At 38.9% G+C, this 15,782-nt stretch overlaps 2 protein-coding genes across 6 annotated transcripts in view; both read right to left on the minus strand.

Annotated features, from left to right (window-relative positions):
* The window catches only part of LOC108965658 (papilin), a 55,996-nt gene extending 55,385 nt beyond the window's left edge, over positions 1-611 (minus strand). For all 5 annotated transcript variants that reach the window (XM_018928211.1, XM_018928208.1, XM_018928209.1 and 2 more), the window contains exon 1: positions 128-611. In XM_018928211.1, the coding sequence (XP_018783756.1) occupies positions 128-150 (23 nt within the window). In that variant the 5' untranslated portion in view covers positions 151-611. The remainder of the gene's footprint in view (positions 1-127) is intronic.
* An 11,949-nt stretch (positions 612-12,560) lies between these two features.
* LOC108965655 (translation initiation factor IF-2, mitochondrial) lies at positions 12,561-15,538 on the minus strand. Its single transcript, XM_018928204.1, has 9 exons — positions 15,465-15,538; positions 15,186-15,363; positions 15,001-15,127; positions 14,413-14,940; positions 14,288-14,337; positions 14,007-14,221; positions 13,748-13,952; positions 13,025-13,682; positions 12,561-12,968 (listed from the first exon to the last, which is right to left on the minus strand). The coding sequence occupies exons 1-9, from the start codon at positions 15,485-15,487 to the stop codon at positions 12,796-12,798; spliced, it is 2,157 nt and encodes a 718-aa protein (XP_018783749.1). The 5' UTR covers positions 15,488-15,538; the 3' UTR covers positions 12,561-12,795.
* Positions 15,539-15,782: the final 244 nt, after the last annotated feature.

Below are 15,782 nucleotides of genomic sequence, written 5' to 3' on the forward strand. Positions count from 1 at the left end.
TTCACCCATATTCTCCATCAGGCATCAAGCGACCATTTCCTGTTCTCAGATCTCAGAAAAATGTTCGCTGGCAAGAATGTTTTTAATATTTTGTTTTTTTTTTCTAATTTTTTTTAATTATTCTTACCGCAACCGCCTCGACAAATCCATTTTGTTAACTCTTATTTAAAGTGCTGGGATTCCAAAACGTTTTCTAGGCTTCTCTTTACGGTTATTTTTTGTGGAAAAATATTGTATTTCAAAATAATTTTTTTATTTATTGCACATGAAAAGGTTTTTGATTTAGCACATAATTTAATTTATGTTTTTGTTTTATTTTCATACAATATTTGTTTTTGTTAATCAACTATTTATGCACACTTTTTAACAAGCGTTATCCTTGTAGCTTAGCACCACATATATCCTTAAGTGTATGCTTGTATGTAACAGTAAATTTGCTAATATATTTGTACATATATATGTATTTATGTTTTGGTATTTAGACACAAACAGTTTCACAACACAATCCAATCCCAAATGTCCTGCTTGGCGCAAGGACACTGCTTACAACGGTTCGCGAACGCGAGCGAAAAAGGAAGGCACACCCGTTGGACAGGAACGCCAACACGCAACTGATCACAATGACGGCGCATACGATCGCAGTTAGTGGGTAGACGGTGTAGCGGCGCGCACGATCAATGGCACAGCGCAAGGCACACCAGCAGCAACAACAACAGCGGTAACAGCGAAAACATGCCACAATCTCCACTGAAAGCAAAAATGAATTGACTTCCAGCGCCAAGTGAACGCCAGCAGAACGATCTGCAGTCAGAATCCAGCAAAAACGATCTACACGCACACACACACACACGCAGGCATCAGTGTATATGGCTACATTTGGAGCAAACAACGCACACATACTTGTCTCCCCATACACTTGGATATAGCGCACATTTATTATGTGTGAGATTGCGCTTCCGCTTTGTATGTTATTCTAGTGCCGAACACAATCGGCTGTCCGGCATATGTCTCGTCCACCCAAACACCCACTAGCGTGAAGTGATATGCGATCGCCTAACTATACACACACACACACACAAGCAATCACTACGGTTAGCACCGTTCTATATAAGCTAAGCGTGATTCGGGAGGCAGGGGGGGCGTTAGCGTAGAGCGGATATTGATAACACACAGCGCACACAGTTCGGAAATACATACATATACATATACATATACATATATATATGAATGAAAGGAAAATGGGTTGTGTTATTTATGATTGTTTTTGCTTTCAAAGCTGTTATCCGTTTTTCAAGTCCTCTTGCAGCTAGTTTTTTATGCACATATGTATGTGTGTGCGGAATTGTTCCCTTTTTGAAATTTTAGCATTTCTCGATTCAATGCTTATAAACAGCAAAAAGTTCATTTTTTCATTTTCAAATTTTATCGCTTTTACAAAGTTCTGCCATTACTAAAGTCACATTACATAAGCAACATGCAACATACATACATATATCGCAAGTTAATACAAAATGACTAAGCTGAAGTCGTCAGCATTTGCTCCAGTTTTAGTTCACTTGCGCAGATCCATATATTTCGAGTTATTTATAAAAATATAAGTGACTATGTCAATTGCATGCAGATACTCTCACTTGTTTGAGAACTTTTCGCGCGCCTGCTAATTCTGCTTGCAACTTTTACTGCTGGTACGAAAATATCACAAAAGTCAAAACACATGAACACAAACACACATGCATACATGTGGCGCGATTGGCAAAAACCAATTTTACTCAAGTAGACACAAACTCTGGCGGCTTACTGAAAGAGCCACACGCGCCGGCCGCACGTTGGAGCCGCAGCGCGCATCGTATTGTTAATGATCGACCGACCGGCCGGTTTGTCATACACGCCGATGGAGCAACTGCTTTGAGCCGCCTGTTTAGGCCGCATAAAACGTGAGGCACATTCATACACATATACCCATAAGACACATTCATATTTTCCCATCAGCACAGATAGTTGTTGTGTAGTGATGATCTATACCGGTGAACGACGTTCGCACTTGTTGTTTGATTGTTTATTATGGAAGAGATACATACTCATTTCTCTTACCTATACACATGAGCGCTCTCCGCTTATGCTCTCATGATAGTGATCAACAATCTCAGCGGTAAATATTCGCTGTTTATATGAAAAAGCGGGAATTCACTTGTAAGCGTTTAAACGATGTGATCTGAAGTGACTTGATCTGATCTGTTGATGTGATATTTTATGAACAAAAGTCTTTGATTATATTCCTTAAATGTTTCCAAAAAGCACACATGAATAAAAAAAGAATTGGTTGATGATCTTGATCTCATTTTTTTTAGCATACCACAAATTTTTTTGGGACGACTAATATCCGTTTCGTAGATACCTTTTGGTTTGATTACCAAGATTTGACCTCACTTTTTTACATATTTTTAGCCTTACCGCATGAATGTTTATTGGACAGTGCACAGTGAGAACTCCTATGACAGCGACAAGATGAACTTTGCTCAGGGCAAGTAATTCAGTAAATCTGCTTCATTCTACTCTAGGCCAAAAAGATCTCGCAGTCCCACAGGAGCTGGTCGTCGACTAGTTGCAGTCTACGACCAGCGCCCGCTAACCGCACGCAAGATTTATTGTTTCAGTGCTGCACGTAAAAAGCAAATGGAGATTCCACTCGGTACCATTTCAATGTGAGAGGGCACCCTCTGGTTACCGGGCCCTCTTTGAGGTCACAGTTAGGGTTATCACCGCTAATATTGCAGCTGTTATATCAGAGTGACTACTCACTTCCCTGAAAGGCTGCACTTCATAGCAATACGTCTACCGCTCTTTGATAACAGCCACGTCAGTCTGAAAAACACTACAGTGATCTGGTTGCCTAAAGTTAAGATTGACGGAGAGCTTTATACAGAAAATACCCCCTCCAAACTTCCCCCCGCTTCTGCACATCCGTGGAAAAGCTCACTGAGCGTTTCCTCCATCTACTTCCCCCCATACAAATCACCCCCGTCGTTATGTACAGTTGACAGCTTTTCTGCTGATTTTCCGCACCGATGTCGGTAGAGGCTGGTCTCACCATAATTTTGGAGCTCTTTTAGCAGATCTATAACATCATTTAAAATGCATTTTTAGTAATTTAACACGTCGATACCTGTAGAGACTGGTCTCTCCATTTAAAAAACCCGAAGATCTTCATGCATATGTCAACATTGTTCGGAACTTTAATTTATTCACGTGCACGACTTCTTTTTTTTTAATTTTTAAGTAATCGATTTATTTTTCGCAACAAAATGAAAAGCAACCCCTTTTGTCGAAATAATATGACATATGTACGTGCGAAAGAAACATATGATAAAGGATTTTTATGAAGAATTGTTCCGACAATAAAACAAAATAGGGATGATTTTTTATTGACTCTTGCTGACAACAGTTCAAAGACATATTTCCGCTGAGCGAAAACTCTGAATGTAACTTTCAAAAGTATGAAATGACACTGGAAAAGTGCGAGAATACAGAGGATGCTAAAACTATTTAATGTTTGTACTCGCAACAGACCCCTAACGAACAGCAGCCACACTACGAGCACGCGAATGTATTCCGCCGTTATAGATTATAGAGCGCTGGTAACACGTTGCCGCCACTAATTATGCACACATGTGTGATGTGTCGACGAGGCACAGTTGGAGTCTTTCCTTGGAAAAAAGTGCCACCGCCTCGGCAATTAATGTTAAAAATAATCGAATATCCAAAAGACAATAACAATAACATTGCGCCAAATTAAAATAAGTAAATAATTGTGTTGAGGGCTGAAGGCATTCATTCTTCATGAAAGAAATAAATGAATGAATGTGTCAAGTCACAACAACAATTCTTAAACTATTTAAAGGATTGAAATGTAAAATTCATTGAAGCGCTAACACACTGAAGGATTTCATTTGCAGCAAGGAGGTTGGTTTGAGTTTCAGTGAACATGTGGTGGCCACAACTGCGGCGATTCAAACGTTTAAACATCGACTTGCTGAAACGATATGACTTTATGCACACATTGATATACATACATATGTATATTTGTATATAGTAAGATGTCGCGCCAGCTTATTGTCCATTTATCATTTTTATGTTAAGACTACATACTAATAGGTTCAAAAAATATGTTACAAACTACAGAGTTCATCCGGAAAGTAATAGGGCTGAGTCGATTAAAAAAAATTTTTTTTTGATCGTTACAATTCTTTAATAATAACTTTCAAAACAGGCAGACTTTCACGGGAGGCATTCTCCGGATTAACCTTGAGAGAAGAGGTGCATGCTGCTTGGATCTCCTCTGTCCTCTCAAAATGCCTGTCTTTTATCGGCCTTTTCAGGCAAAGAAACAAAAAAGTCCAGGGGCCATATCTGGGCTGTAGGGCGGCTGCGGAAGTGTTGAGATCCCGGCTTTGGTTAAGTAGCTGTTCACAAGAAAGCCGGTGTAAGCCGATGTTCAACAAAATAGTCTGGTTCCAAGGAGACACAACACATCTTGCTAAAGCAACATATGGGTAAGCCTGCTTGATCATATCAAACGCAACTGTCGCAGATTTACCGAGTTTCACACAGAATTTAATCGCGTATCTCTGCTATTACATATTCGTCTTGCACCAATCACAGGCACACGTCGCGCGTAAATGTTTGTCCTGACTCTCCATGTGCTCGGAGAGAACTAACCAGCCGCTCGTTCGTTCTGGGGATGTTGAGAATATCGCCCTTTGAACTATTTTTTATTGAGAACGACCACAGCTCACACATTTATGCCTCTGAAACTTCTGAAAATACTATTTCTTTATACGTTCTTATATCAGCAGGTTCTTTACTGACTCCCTACTTATTTTATGAGACAGTTTAAATGCGTTTCTCTTCGTCTTCAATATCGCAATAAAAGTATATTATATTGCAGGAGCTTGGACATACGAGTATTAAAAAATAATAATTTCAATATAAATATGCAAAACTGGAATTTTACATCATATTTAAAATTACATAATTAACTATGTACCCACAAATACATATATATGTACTTATGTATAAACCAAACATGTGCATAAAATGTGACTTCCGCTTCCTCTCCAAACTGCTTAGTGCATCCATTGTGTTCAATTAATGTGCTTTTAATTGACGCACAAACAAATGCAAACAAATCCTTATGGCTCCGCATCAAATTTCCAATTCATTCATAAAACTTGCGTACTTCGCAGTCTCGCCTTTGGCTACGAAGTACATAAATTTAAATGTCTGATTCACTAATTTACATTACATATTTTAATTATTAGACTGAACAAATGATATATTAATTTATTTCATATACCCTTCATGATGCAACAGCTGTTGCAATCTCTTAAGATTTCTTATCATTTCAATATCAGGGCTCTTGCTACCCATAAGCAACAGCTAATTTTATTAATAGACAAGATCACATATAAAATTATATTAAACAGGGCTCCAACCCATCAGATATACATACACTGGAAAATATATTTCCGAAATATATACCAGTATAAATACAGTATAAAGCCAAGAAGAAAAATGGAAATCATTCATAGTATGTACATACAGAAGCTCGTAGAAAGTAAGCAAGATGTCCTCATTTACTAACACTCATATTACCCACGTTCGGAAAAAAGGAAGAATATACAAAATGGCGGCATTTGAAAAAAGTTTGATTTTACCCAAAAGTTTGGCCTAAAAACGGTCGTGTGTAAATTGATCAGATGAAATAACTGTTGAGTCAATTGTGTGGAAAATTATGAAGAGTACTCTGCTATCGGAATGAATGCATACGTCCCTAAACGAAGTCGCTCCTCGTAGAAGTACATCTGGCAGATGATTATCCACCTAACATTCCCCTTATGCTTCGATTTATCTGTGAAAAAGCTCACTGTGCTTCTTCTTCAGCGACTACGCCCTACCTGTATACCCCTCGGAGGTATGTCAGCGGAGAAGATGCCGTTAGAAGCTTGCTCCGCGGCGCGGTGATACAGTTATCCGGGATGCAGGGGATAGAATTTGCCCGCGAGTATATGCGCTGTCTGTTTTTTGGACTTTGAAATAGTGCTTTAATACTTAGCTTGAAAGGATTTTAAAGATTTTGAATGAGATTCCTTTTAAGGAAAAAACATTTGAGGTTCAAGCGACAAATATCACCAGTCATTGAGTTTTTGGGTGCTCAGGTGGTAATAGCAAAAGCTACAAGGTCTGACCGGTCTGACTTAAAACTGATACCACGTGTAGCGGTTAGCTCTTGGAGTTCGTTCCAATCTGCTCATTGGGTTTGGCCCTTTGTGAAGATTCGTGGTGGCTGTGGCTTAATCCTAAAGGCAAGTAAGGTTGAAAAATTAAATCCAGTGTGGAGTCGCAGTGCGCCCGGGTGCCGGACCCACAGCACGGTAGAAGTTATAGATCGGCATCGAACCCGACCAAAGTGAAAAAGACCAATTGGAAATAAAAAATACGTGTAAAGGCATTTATTATTTGGGGAGCTGATCGCAACCCATTGTAATGATCTACATATATGCTTTTTAAACCACCGTGAGGGTAGGCCGTCACTGGCAGGTAGTCTCGTAAGCCATAACGATTTTTGTCCCTCTCTGGGATGCTTAAAGTTCCGGCTTTCCGAAGTTTATTAGCAATCTTTGCAACAATGCATTTGACTATTAAAGGCAAGGCACAACTAATAGCTCCTTTGCAACAATATAAGGCTTTCTATCAAGAGTAAGAGCCAGGTGCTTTATGACAGAGTGAAGTCGAGGAAGAGTGGGATATTATACCTCCTGCTAAATTAAACCAGTTCAGTTGTATTCTGATTGACAGCTAGCTACCAGAATGAGGTACCTTGGAGCGGTATCGAAAAGTTTCCCTTTCACCATGAGAGCAACATCATTTGCTTAGGTTATTACCCGACAACCTCGTCCACACATTGCGGGGCTCATCTATTGATGTTTCATCAGTTCTCTCGCAGAGAAGGCAATATATCACATGCTTGAGGTTCGATTCGAACTCATTGTTCATTGTCCCTGAATTTCTGGTCCAAAAGCCTCTCCAATGTCATAAAAAAAGGGATGAACGCCACCAAATCTTTGGAATATAGCTTAAATGGGGTCCAACCAGCTGCATGATGCCTTTACCGTGCGCTGAAGTTTCGCAAGTATGATTGCATTTACATATTTCGTAGTTATAAAAGAAAATATTTTAAGATATATTTATGTAGGCAATTTTTATTTATTCACCGGAAATGATTGCAAATCTTTYCTAGTAGGGAACCGATGGGATAAAGGTTATCTGCTATCATTAGATTTCATTTTTCACTAGCATTGATTAGTCCAGTTTGAAAGAAAAGCTTTATTTCTATCAGAAAATGCGTTTCCRAGTAATCAAGAGCGAAAGATCGTGCATGCTTCGTCGGCTGCATGGTATGCGCAAGTACATGCTGAGCAAAAATAGATAAGAAATGCACTTTCATTAAATATTTACTGCTTGTTTCTAGTTGTTGCAATGTCACTGGGGCAGATTCATCGGGTTTCCATGAGGTTCGGCAAATTACAGCTGCCTATATACACCGATATGCACGAGTATGAGGGCTATTATTTGTAAGTATGTGTTTGGCGGCAAATGTGATAAGCTTTCTGCACTCATAGATATTTACATACATACACATATTATGTAAGTATTAATCCATATGAATGTGATCATTTACAATTTTGTTGCAATATCACATTATATGGCGCAATGATATCCTCACTCTTAGTATCCAAAATCAGCTTGTCATTTGTGAATGGCAAGCGCAAAGCAAATGCATAWRTACACATACATATGYTGAATATAATATTTAATTAAAGATTAATTTGTTTTAGTAATTTCCGCAAATATTGTGTTGCAAGTGAAAACGTGCAGAAATTTGCTGATGAAACATAAAAACATCACAAAAAATATACTCAAACATATTAGTGTGGGTCAAATCACCGAATATTTTTTTCACTTGCTACTCTGAAAAATAKRTTCTTAGACACCTTTCAGAAAGTCTCTCCTAGTTTAAGCTCTTAATTGTAACGTGTAGGTCCTTCACGCATTCTTTTTTGAAGATTAGCTCTCTGAAAGTTCGCTTCGGCTACGCCTTAGATGGGCCATCCATTGAATCCAATTTTCAAACTGGAAAATGACACTAGTGATGTTTTGCTGCAAGGCTTAAATCGAAGCGGAATTGTTCGCATAGACTTTAGTAAAGTCTAAATATAGCCCCACAGGAAGTCTAATGGTGTGACATCACACGATCTTGGTGGCTAATCGATCGGCTCAAAACATGAAATTATCTGCTCACCGAAGTTTTCTCTCAACAAATCCATTGATTGATGGGATGTGTGGGAAGTGGCAACGTCTTGTTGAAACCAAATGTCATTGACATCAAGAGCTTTAATTTCAAGCAGCCAATGGTCGGTTATCATGGCGCGATAACGGTCGCCATAGAGGGTTACGTTCTGACCGGCATCCTTTTTGAAGAAATATGGACCGATGATTCCAACGGCTCAGAAACCGCACCAAACCGTTGTTTTTACTGGATGAAATGGCAGCGCTTAAATCTCTTCAGATTTCCCTTCGCTCCAAATGCGGCGATTTTGCTTATTTATATAACCGTTGGTCAGCAATGGTCCTTCTCATTGAACAAAATTTGGCTCGAAAATGCCGGATCTCCTTGGAAACTTTCAAGAGCCCATAAAGCGAAGCAATGTCACTTGGGAAGCTGTATTTTGCACGCTTTCAATTTGAGATCTCGACGTAAAGTGCACCAAGCCCTTCCATACGTCTGTCCCAAATGCTGCGAACGGCGGCGAATCGACTCTGCACGGTCTTCGTGTACACTCTCAGATTCCGCTGCTATATTTTCTTCACTGCGTGCTGAACGTAGTCCTTTCGGTCGAATATTGTTCAATAATAAATTTTGTATTTCAAGATGGGTGATGGTGTTGCGAATAGAATTCTCAGCAGACCGATAATGTTGAATAAAAGTAATGACGAGGACCTTACCGTTGCAATTAAAAGAACATAGAGATGTCTTAAAACCTATTTTTCAGAGCATCGATTGAAAAAAATCTTTTCTTTTTTTACCCACCCTAATACATACATATAAAATCACCGTCAAATTTAAAACTTTGAATATTATAAACAAAGCTCGCGAGGAGTTTCAGTATACATAACTATATGTATGTAAAACGGAATTTAGTACTTCCTGCGACGATAAGTTATCACAAAGCGGTCTAAAAATAATATTCTAAAACACTACTTTAAGTTCAATAAGCAGTACATACATACAAAGAAATGAGTAGAACAAATTTTATAAATGTTTAAAATTTGTTTGTTATTATTGCTTTGCTAAAAATTAATTGTGTTTTACCATAAAACATTGAATGATTCAAGTATTTATCTTTGGCAAACATATTTTATTTTATATTTTTTGCTTGTAATTTTTTTTTTTTTTTTTTTTTTTTTTTTTTTTTTTTTTTTTTTTTTTTTTTTTTTTTTTTTTTTTTTTTTAATTAATTTTAGACTCAACATTTACTTGTGTGTGACAATGAGAATGTGAAAAGCGCAAGTTGTTATCGCATATGAAAATAGTGTCGCGAATTCCACAGCTGCCTTCAAGCGCATTCCGACTATTTAACCTCCGCCTAGAGGCACCATTTTTGTAGCGGAAGCTCCTTATCGCATAAAAACTATAATTCAGCAAATGCGCAAAATCATAGAGCGAAAATATTAATAGTTTAGTTTTATGTTGTGGTCGTGGCTTCACCGGGACTACTCAGCTCTTTCGCGCGTATATCACTGGTTATGCACCACTTCCGTTATTCAAATTATGTATTATCAAAGCGCGTTTTTACTTTTTTCTCAGAATAAAAACAATCAAATAGGTCGCACACGCATTTACATATTTTGAATGACTTTCATTTTTCTGAGATATTGTGCTATTGACCTTAGCAATTTTTGATTTCCTTAAAGATTTGATATTTTTCTAGGAATCAATCGCTGCTTAAAACAGCGTCCTCTTCTGGGCAATATCGTCACTATGTGAGAACTTCAGCAATACGAAAAAAGCAAAATTGCTTCAAAAATGATGCGGTGGAAAGCGTAACCCACAAGGACGACCGTTATCGCGCCATGATAACCGACTATTTGATGCCTGAAACTGCAGCTCATGACCTCAACGATTTCTGATTTCAACAAGACGTCGCCACTTCTCAAACATCGCATCACTCCATGCATTTACTGATAGAACACTTTGGTGAGCAGATAATTTCACGTTTTGGGTCGGCCGATAGGCCACCAAGATCGTATAATATCCCACCGTTAGACTTTTTTCTGTGGAGTTATGTAAAGTCTAAAGTCTCATTGAGCGCCAGTTGAAATGCTAGTCATCCAACATTTGAAAGAGATAATCTTCAAAACATAAATATCAAAAAATGTTCGTTCGAATAAACATTCCCCATTAAATTTGAAGTTTCTGTGTTTTTAATAGGAAATTGATTTGTCTCTAGATTTGATTTGTCTTCAGAAACAACCTTTGCAAACTCTACTTCAACTTATCACCTCCACGTATTGGCTTGTCTGCCTCGTCTTCGGCCCTTGAGGGTTCCCATATAATGCTGTTCTTGTGATGCTTACGCTCGACAATTACTTCCAAGGTGTTTATATAATCAACACAAGAGCAAAGAGGGCGAAAGCCAGCTTGCTCTTTTCGTAGCACTTGCCTCAGCGAGTTGGTTAATAGCGAACGGTTACGCTTCTCCTCTAACATCAGATGGAATTTTTTCTACATTTTTCTAAACTTTTTTAAGTAGGGATAACAGAATCCGTGCACTTATCTTGAGGTCAACTTTAAATAGTTTCGGATTGATGTTGTAAAGTTCGGGATCTTTATTGTTTTTCAGCGATTTAATCGCATTGATTATCTCGCTCTCATCCGGATGTTTTGTGGAAATGTAACGTCGTGTAGTGTCGCGTTCGCAGTCGCTCGGCTGAATGGTCTGCAGCGAGAGCGCTGAAAGTAACTTTTGGTAGTACTGCTCTCGTATGTAAATTTGCTTGTCCTTGGAGATCTTCATCTTTTTTAAGCACCTTAGCGTTTGGTAAACATCCCAATCTTTCTCGACACTTTTGACTTGTGGTAATATGGTCGAACTCGTTATCGGTAGCTCGATCGATCGACGTTGTATGGAGGATGCGCTAGTGATTGAAATTGCTTAGAGAGCAATAACAATATTATAGTTAGAACAACACTCAGTGAACGTCTCTCCATTCCAAGTAATCGATTTCAACCCATACTGACTCATCGTACCTTGGAGACCTGAATTACATCGGCCAACTTGAGCGTTCATGTCGCCAATCAGGAAACCGTGTCACTGCTGTTGATTTCAGTTAAAATGTTCGAGAGACTGCTGTAGAAAACATATTTAACGGCAAAATCAGTAACATTCGTAAGTACGTAACATTGGACTATTGTCATATTCCTTGCTCTTGAGTAGGTTTCATTTTACAAGGCCGCTGAAACTGACTTGGGGAGAAGAAATCCAACGATATATTATCTGCTTTGATTGGGATGGTTACCAACAAAAGAACGTCAGGCCATCTGATTTCCAAGAGCCTGATCATATAAAGTTGGTAGCGCTGGAACTTTTTGCATAGTTGCGACAGTTTGGTTGGTTCCAATAATGAGCTCAAATTTCAGGTTCCTATCCTAACCTTTTTTCATGCTGAAGGTTATCATTAATTTGTCGAAATTATTTGTTTACTTATTTATATCGGTTTCTGTAATCTGATTCATTTATGATTAAAAGGAGATCGGCCTTCTACATCCGAGTCTGTATCCGGGGCTAGGGTGCTAAAGTTTAAGATACAATTTTACCGCCTCTACTCGGTCAACAGAATCTCGTTTGTATTAAAGAGATGTGACAGGTGAAGGTGAGGTTCAGATTTTTCCAATCACCAATCCCTTTCGAGGTGTTAACTAAATAAACCCATACAACTATTGCTACCATTGTGGGCAACATACAAACCAATCGGCCGGCTGGTCCTTTTTCTCTATTATAACTCCTGCGACTCAGAATTAACGTGATTACTAATGCACTCACACATACACAGGCACAAATATACAAATGTGTATTTGATACAATGGCGCCTTATCAATGGCCAGTTCCGTTCTGCTCTAAAATGCTCCCATTTCATGTGTCCCATTCTTATCCTATGCTCATTAATAACTAGCTGCAACAACAACAAACGAGCTAGTAATAGTGTTGAGGTTTTACATTCAGACACTGTGTGACATTGAGCATTGTTTAGCGCGCGCTTTTGCGGCATCTAATTTCAAGTTTTATGAATGGATCGAAGAATAACAACAGGAAATGTGAATATATATGTTTCTATGCGGCTTTGGCGCCGATAACAAAGTACGCTGTATACTAAATATATTCAACTATTATTTTGTTATACAAATTGTAATTCATTTGCCACTTTATAAATAATTTTTACAGTTTTTCGTTTTTAACATAATGTTTTTCTTTCAATTAATGAAAATCTTACCAAATTACGCAGTTAAGAAAGCTTATAACAGTTCACTTTAAAAGAAAAATTATTAACATGGCAAAGTTGATGGGCATGAATTGCATAGAAAAATTCTAATGCGAGAAATGCAGTTTCCATTTATACACTAGTACAATTTTCGGCGCTTTTCTGTTAACCAACTGGACTTCATTAGACCAGATGGAATTAAAATCCAGGATCCCAATCTGTTTGCTGCTCTTCCATGCGCGTTGTGAAGCATACAATGGTATCGCCCGCTTGCGGCACCACTTTCGTATCCTTGAAACGTAGACCACACTCCACATCCTTTTTTATGGAATCCACTTCGTTTTTCAAATGGCGCATAGACTCCAAATGACCTATGAAAATGTAAGTGTTGATGAAATTCTTTTACAACAACAATTTGTTGACTTACCCTCGTATAAAACCTCGTCATCACGCACTAAACGGAATTTGTGTGCTTTCTTCAGTACACCCTTGACACAACGGCAACCGGCAACAGGCACTTCTTTACGGCCCTCATTGATGAAGAATTGCTGCAGCACATTCGCCTCGCCCACAATCTCTTCCACTTCCACCGCGGGAAGTTTGCTGCTAATTTCTTTTTTCAGATCGTCGATAAGACGATAAATGACATCGTAACAACGTATTGTCACGTCTTTTGGCGCATTCGTTGGCGCCGGCACTGAAAAGCCATAGACTATCGCATTAAACGCTCTTGCCAATTCAATATCGCCCTCGGACACATTTCCCACACCGTAGTGCACCACATCGAGCCTGCAACGTTCATTGCTAGTGTAGGTATCGAAGACATCGAGTAGAGCCTCTACCGAACCGTGCACATCACCTTTGATAATAATACTAACGCGTGGCACATCGTCATGTTCGATATTTTCCTTTTCGCGCGGTCCGTAACGCATACGAAATTTGCCGGCCAATCGACGCGCATCACGCTCAGCCCGATATTTTGCCAAATGTTCCTCGTCTTTTTTGCGAATCTCATCAACAGCCTCTTCCGCTTTGTGATGTTTGGCTTCATGTTCACGCCAACGTAACACGGAATGCGCCTTTTTCTGTAACATAAATTGGGAAGAATCAATTGAGTCAAAATTTTGCATTATGGCATACACGAACATACCTCGGTTTCCACCTCAAGTATAATATCACCAGCGAGTGGCAGCTCGCGCCAACCCAATATTTCGACTGGCGTACCGGGTGGTGCTTGCGTCATTGGCTTGCCGTTATGATCGAATAGTCCACGCACTTTGGCATGCGCCAAGCCGCTCACCAGCACAGCGCCTTTCCGTAGAGTGCCGCGTGTAACAATCGCGGTAGAGAGCTTTCTTAAGAGAAAGTTGTCACAACAAATAACCGTTACGAGTTTTAAAACAACTCACCCTCTATGTGCATCTGTCCTCGACTCGACAACAACACCTTCAATAAGTCCAGCAGGATCTGCTTTAAGGCCCATAATAGTCGCCTGCGTACTCACAGCCTCCGTCAAAAGTTCTAAGTTTGTACCTTTCAAAGCTGAAATTGGTATGGCTTGTATGTCGCCACCCTGTTCCTCCAGCACTAAGCCCATTTGCATTAAATCACGTTTGGTTTTATCCTAAAAGAAGAAAATGTCAATATAACCTCTACATTTACTAAAAAAAAAGTAACTCAAAGTACTCACAATGTCTGCTTCGGGTTTATCAATTTTATTAATAGCGACAATAATAGGGACTGTTAATGAAGGTAGCAACAAACTAAATTATTTACTCTCCAAAATAACTTAAAAAATGGAAAAACAATGCTTACCATTCTCATTCAACGCAAGCTGAATGACTTCACGTGTCTGTGCCATAACGCCATCCTCGGCAGCCACTACCAGTACAATTATGTCCGTAACATGTGCTCCACGTGCACGCATTGCACTAAATGCCGCATGACCAGGTGTGTCGAGAAAAGTCACCTGCTCACCATTGCTAAGTTTCACTGTGAAAGCACCAATATGTTGTGTTATGCCACCGGCTTCACCTGCCGCCACTGCTGCACCACGTAATGAATCCAATAGTGTTGTTTTGCCATGATCCACATGTCCCATAACAGTTACGACTGGCGGACGTGGTTTCAAAAGTTCTGCTGGAGCTGGTGGGCGTGGCGACACATCATGGTGCTTACCCAAATCACCTGAATCTTCCACCTCTACTTCTGGTGCAGAGACAATGCGTGTCTTAACGCCACATTTATTAACTATTTCTTGTATGACTTTGAGATCATCAAGACGAGCTTGTGGTTCTATATTGTCAGCACCCTTCACGTATAACATCACCTCTTGTACATCCTCTGCAATTAGTAAGTGATTACAGCAGTGTATAAATAAAATATGAATTTTCCTGTAATTACCTATTGGGCGTTTTAGACAATCTGCAAGTTCTTGAACGGATATGTGACGCCAAATATCCACCACACCTTCTAACTTTGCATCATTTTTCTTCTTTTTGGGCGAATATTCTATGATGCGATCGGATTTCTGAAGTCACAACACTTAAATTAGCAATAAAACAAATATGAAATAAAAATGTACGCACCTTCTCCTCTCCGGTTTTTCGGCGTTTGCAAAGCAAATCACAAGTGTAAAAACTCCTTCGTGTCGCATTTTGAATGCCTGTTTTTGTTATGATAGTGCATGTTAAGTTAATTGGAAGCTCTCGCCCTACAGCCAATCGGAAGTGTCTCGTGTTGCAATAGTGGCTGCGCGCTACTGTACTGTAATGGGAAGATGTCAACACATTTGATTTATGTTTAATTATACAAGTTTTATAATTTCCTTTTGTATATAATCACTTGCATAAAATAAAATTTCTTACCATGCAAACTTACGAAAAAACATTTTACGTAAAGGCTGGAAGCTGTCAAATGCCCGGTCTATTTTTTTACTTTTCTGTTGTTTATCAAAATTAATCAGCTGTGCGGAGAGTTGCCATGTTATTATAAAAATGAATATGAGTATCTTTAATATTTGCCATCTTATTTTAAACTGAATTTAAAAGAATTTTTTTTTAAATTAACATATAACTTTTCATAAATATAAATATTATGTAACTAGTCATCTTTTAAAAAAATATTACATCCAACGAACGAGCGGTTGAATGGTATCAAGTGGCATTAAAAAACTAGGCTTATGT

The sequence above is a fragment of the Bactrocera latifrons genome, unplaced genomic scaffold (genome assembly GCF_001853355.1).
Source record: "Bactrocera latifrons isolate USDA-ARS-PBARC rearing strain unplaced genomic scaffold, ASM185335v1 scaffold_144, whole genome shotgun sequence".
NCBI lineage: Eukaryota > Metazoa > Arthropoda > Insecta > Diptera > Tephritidae > Bactrocera > Bactrocera latifrons.

Coding starts and splice junctions, on each gene's coding strand:
- LOC108965655 (XM_018928204.1), bottom strand. CDS start 15,487: ATGTTTTTTCGTAAGTTTGCATG. Junction 15,128..15,185: donor GAAAAACCGGAGAGGAGAAG/GTGCGTACATTT, acceptor TTGTGACTTCAG/AAATCCGATCGCATCATAGA. Junction 13,683..13,747: donor TACTTGAGGTGGAAACCGAG/GTATGTTCGTGT, acceptor TTTATGTTACAG/AAAAAGGCGCATTCCGTGTT.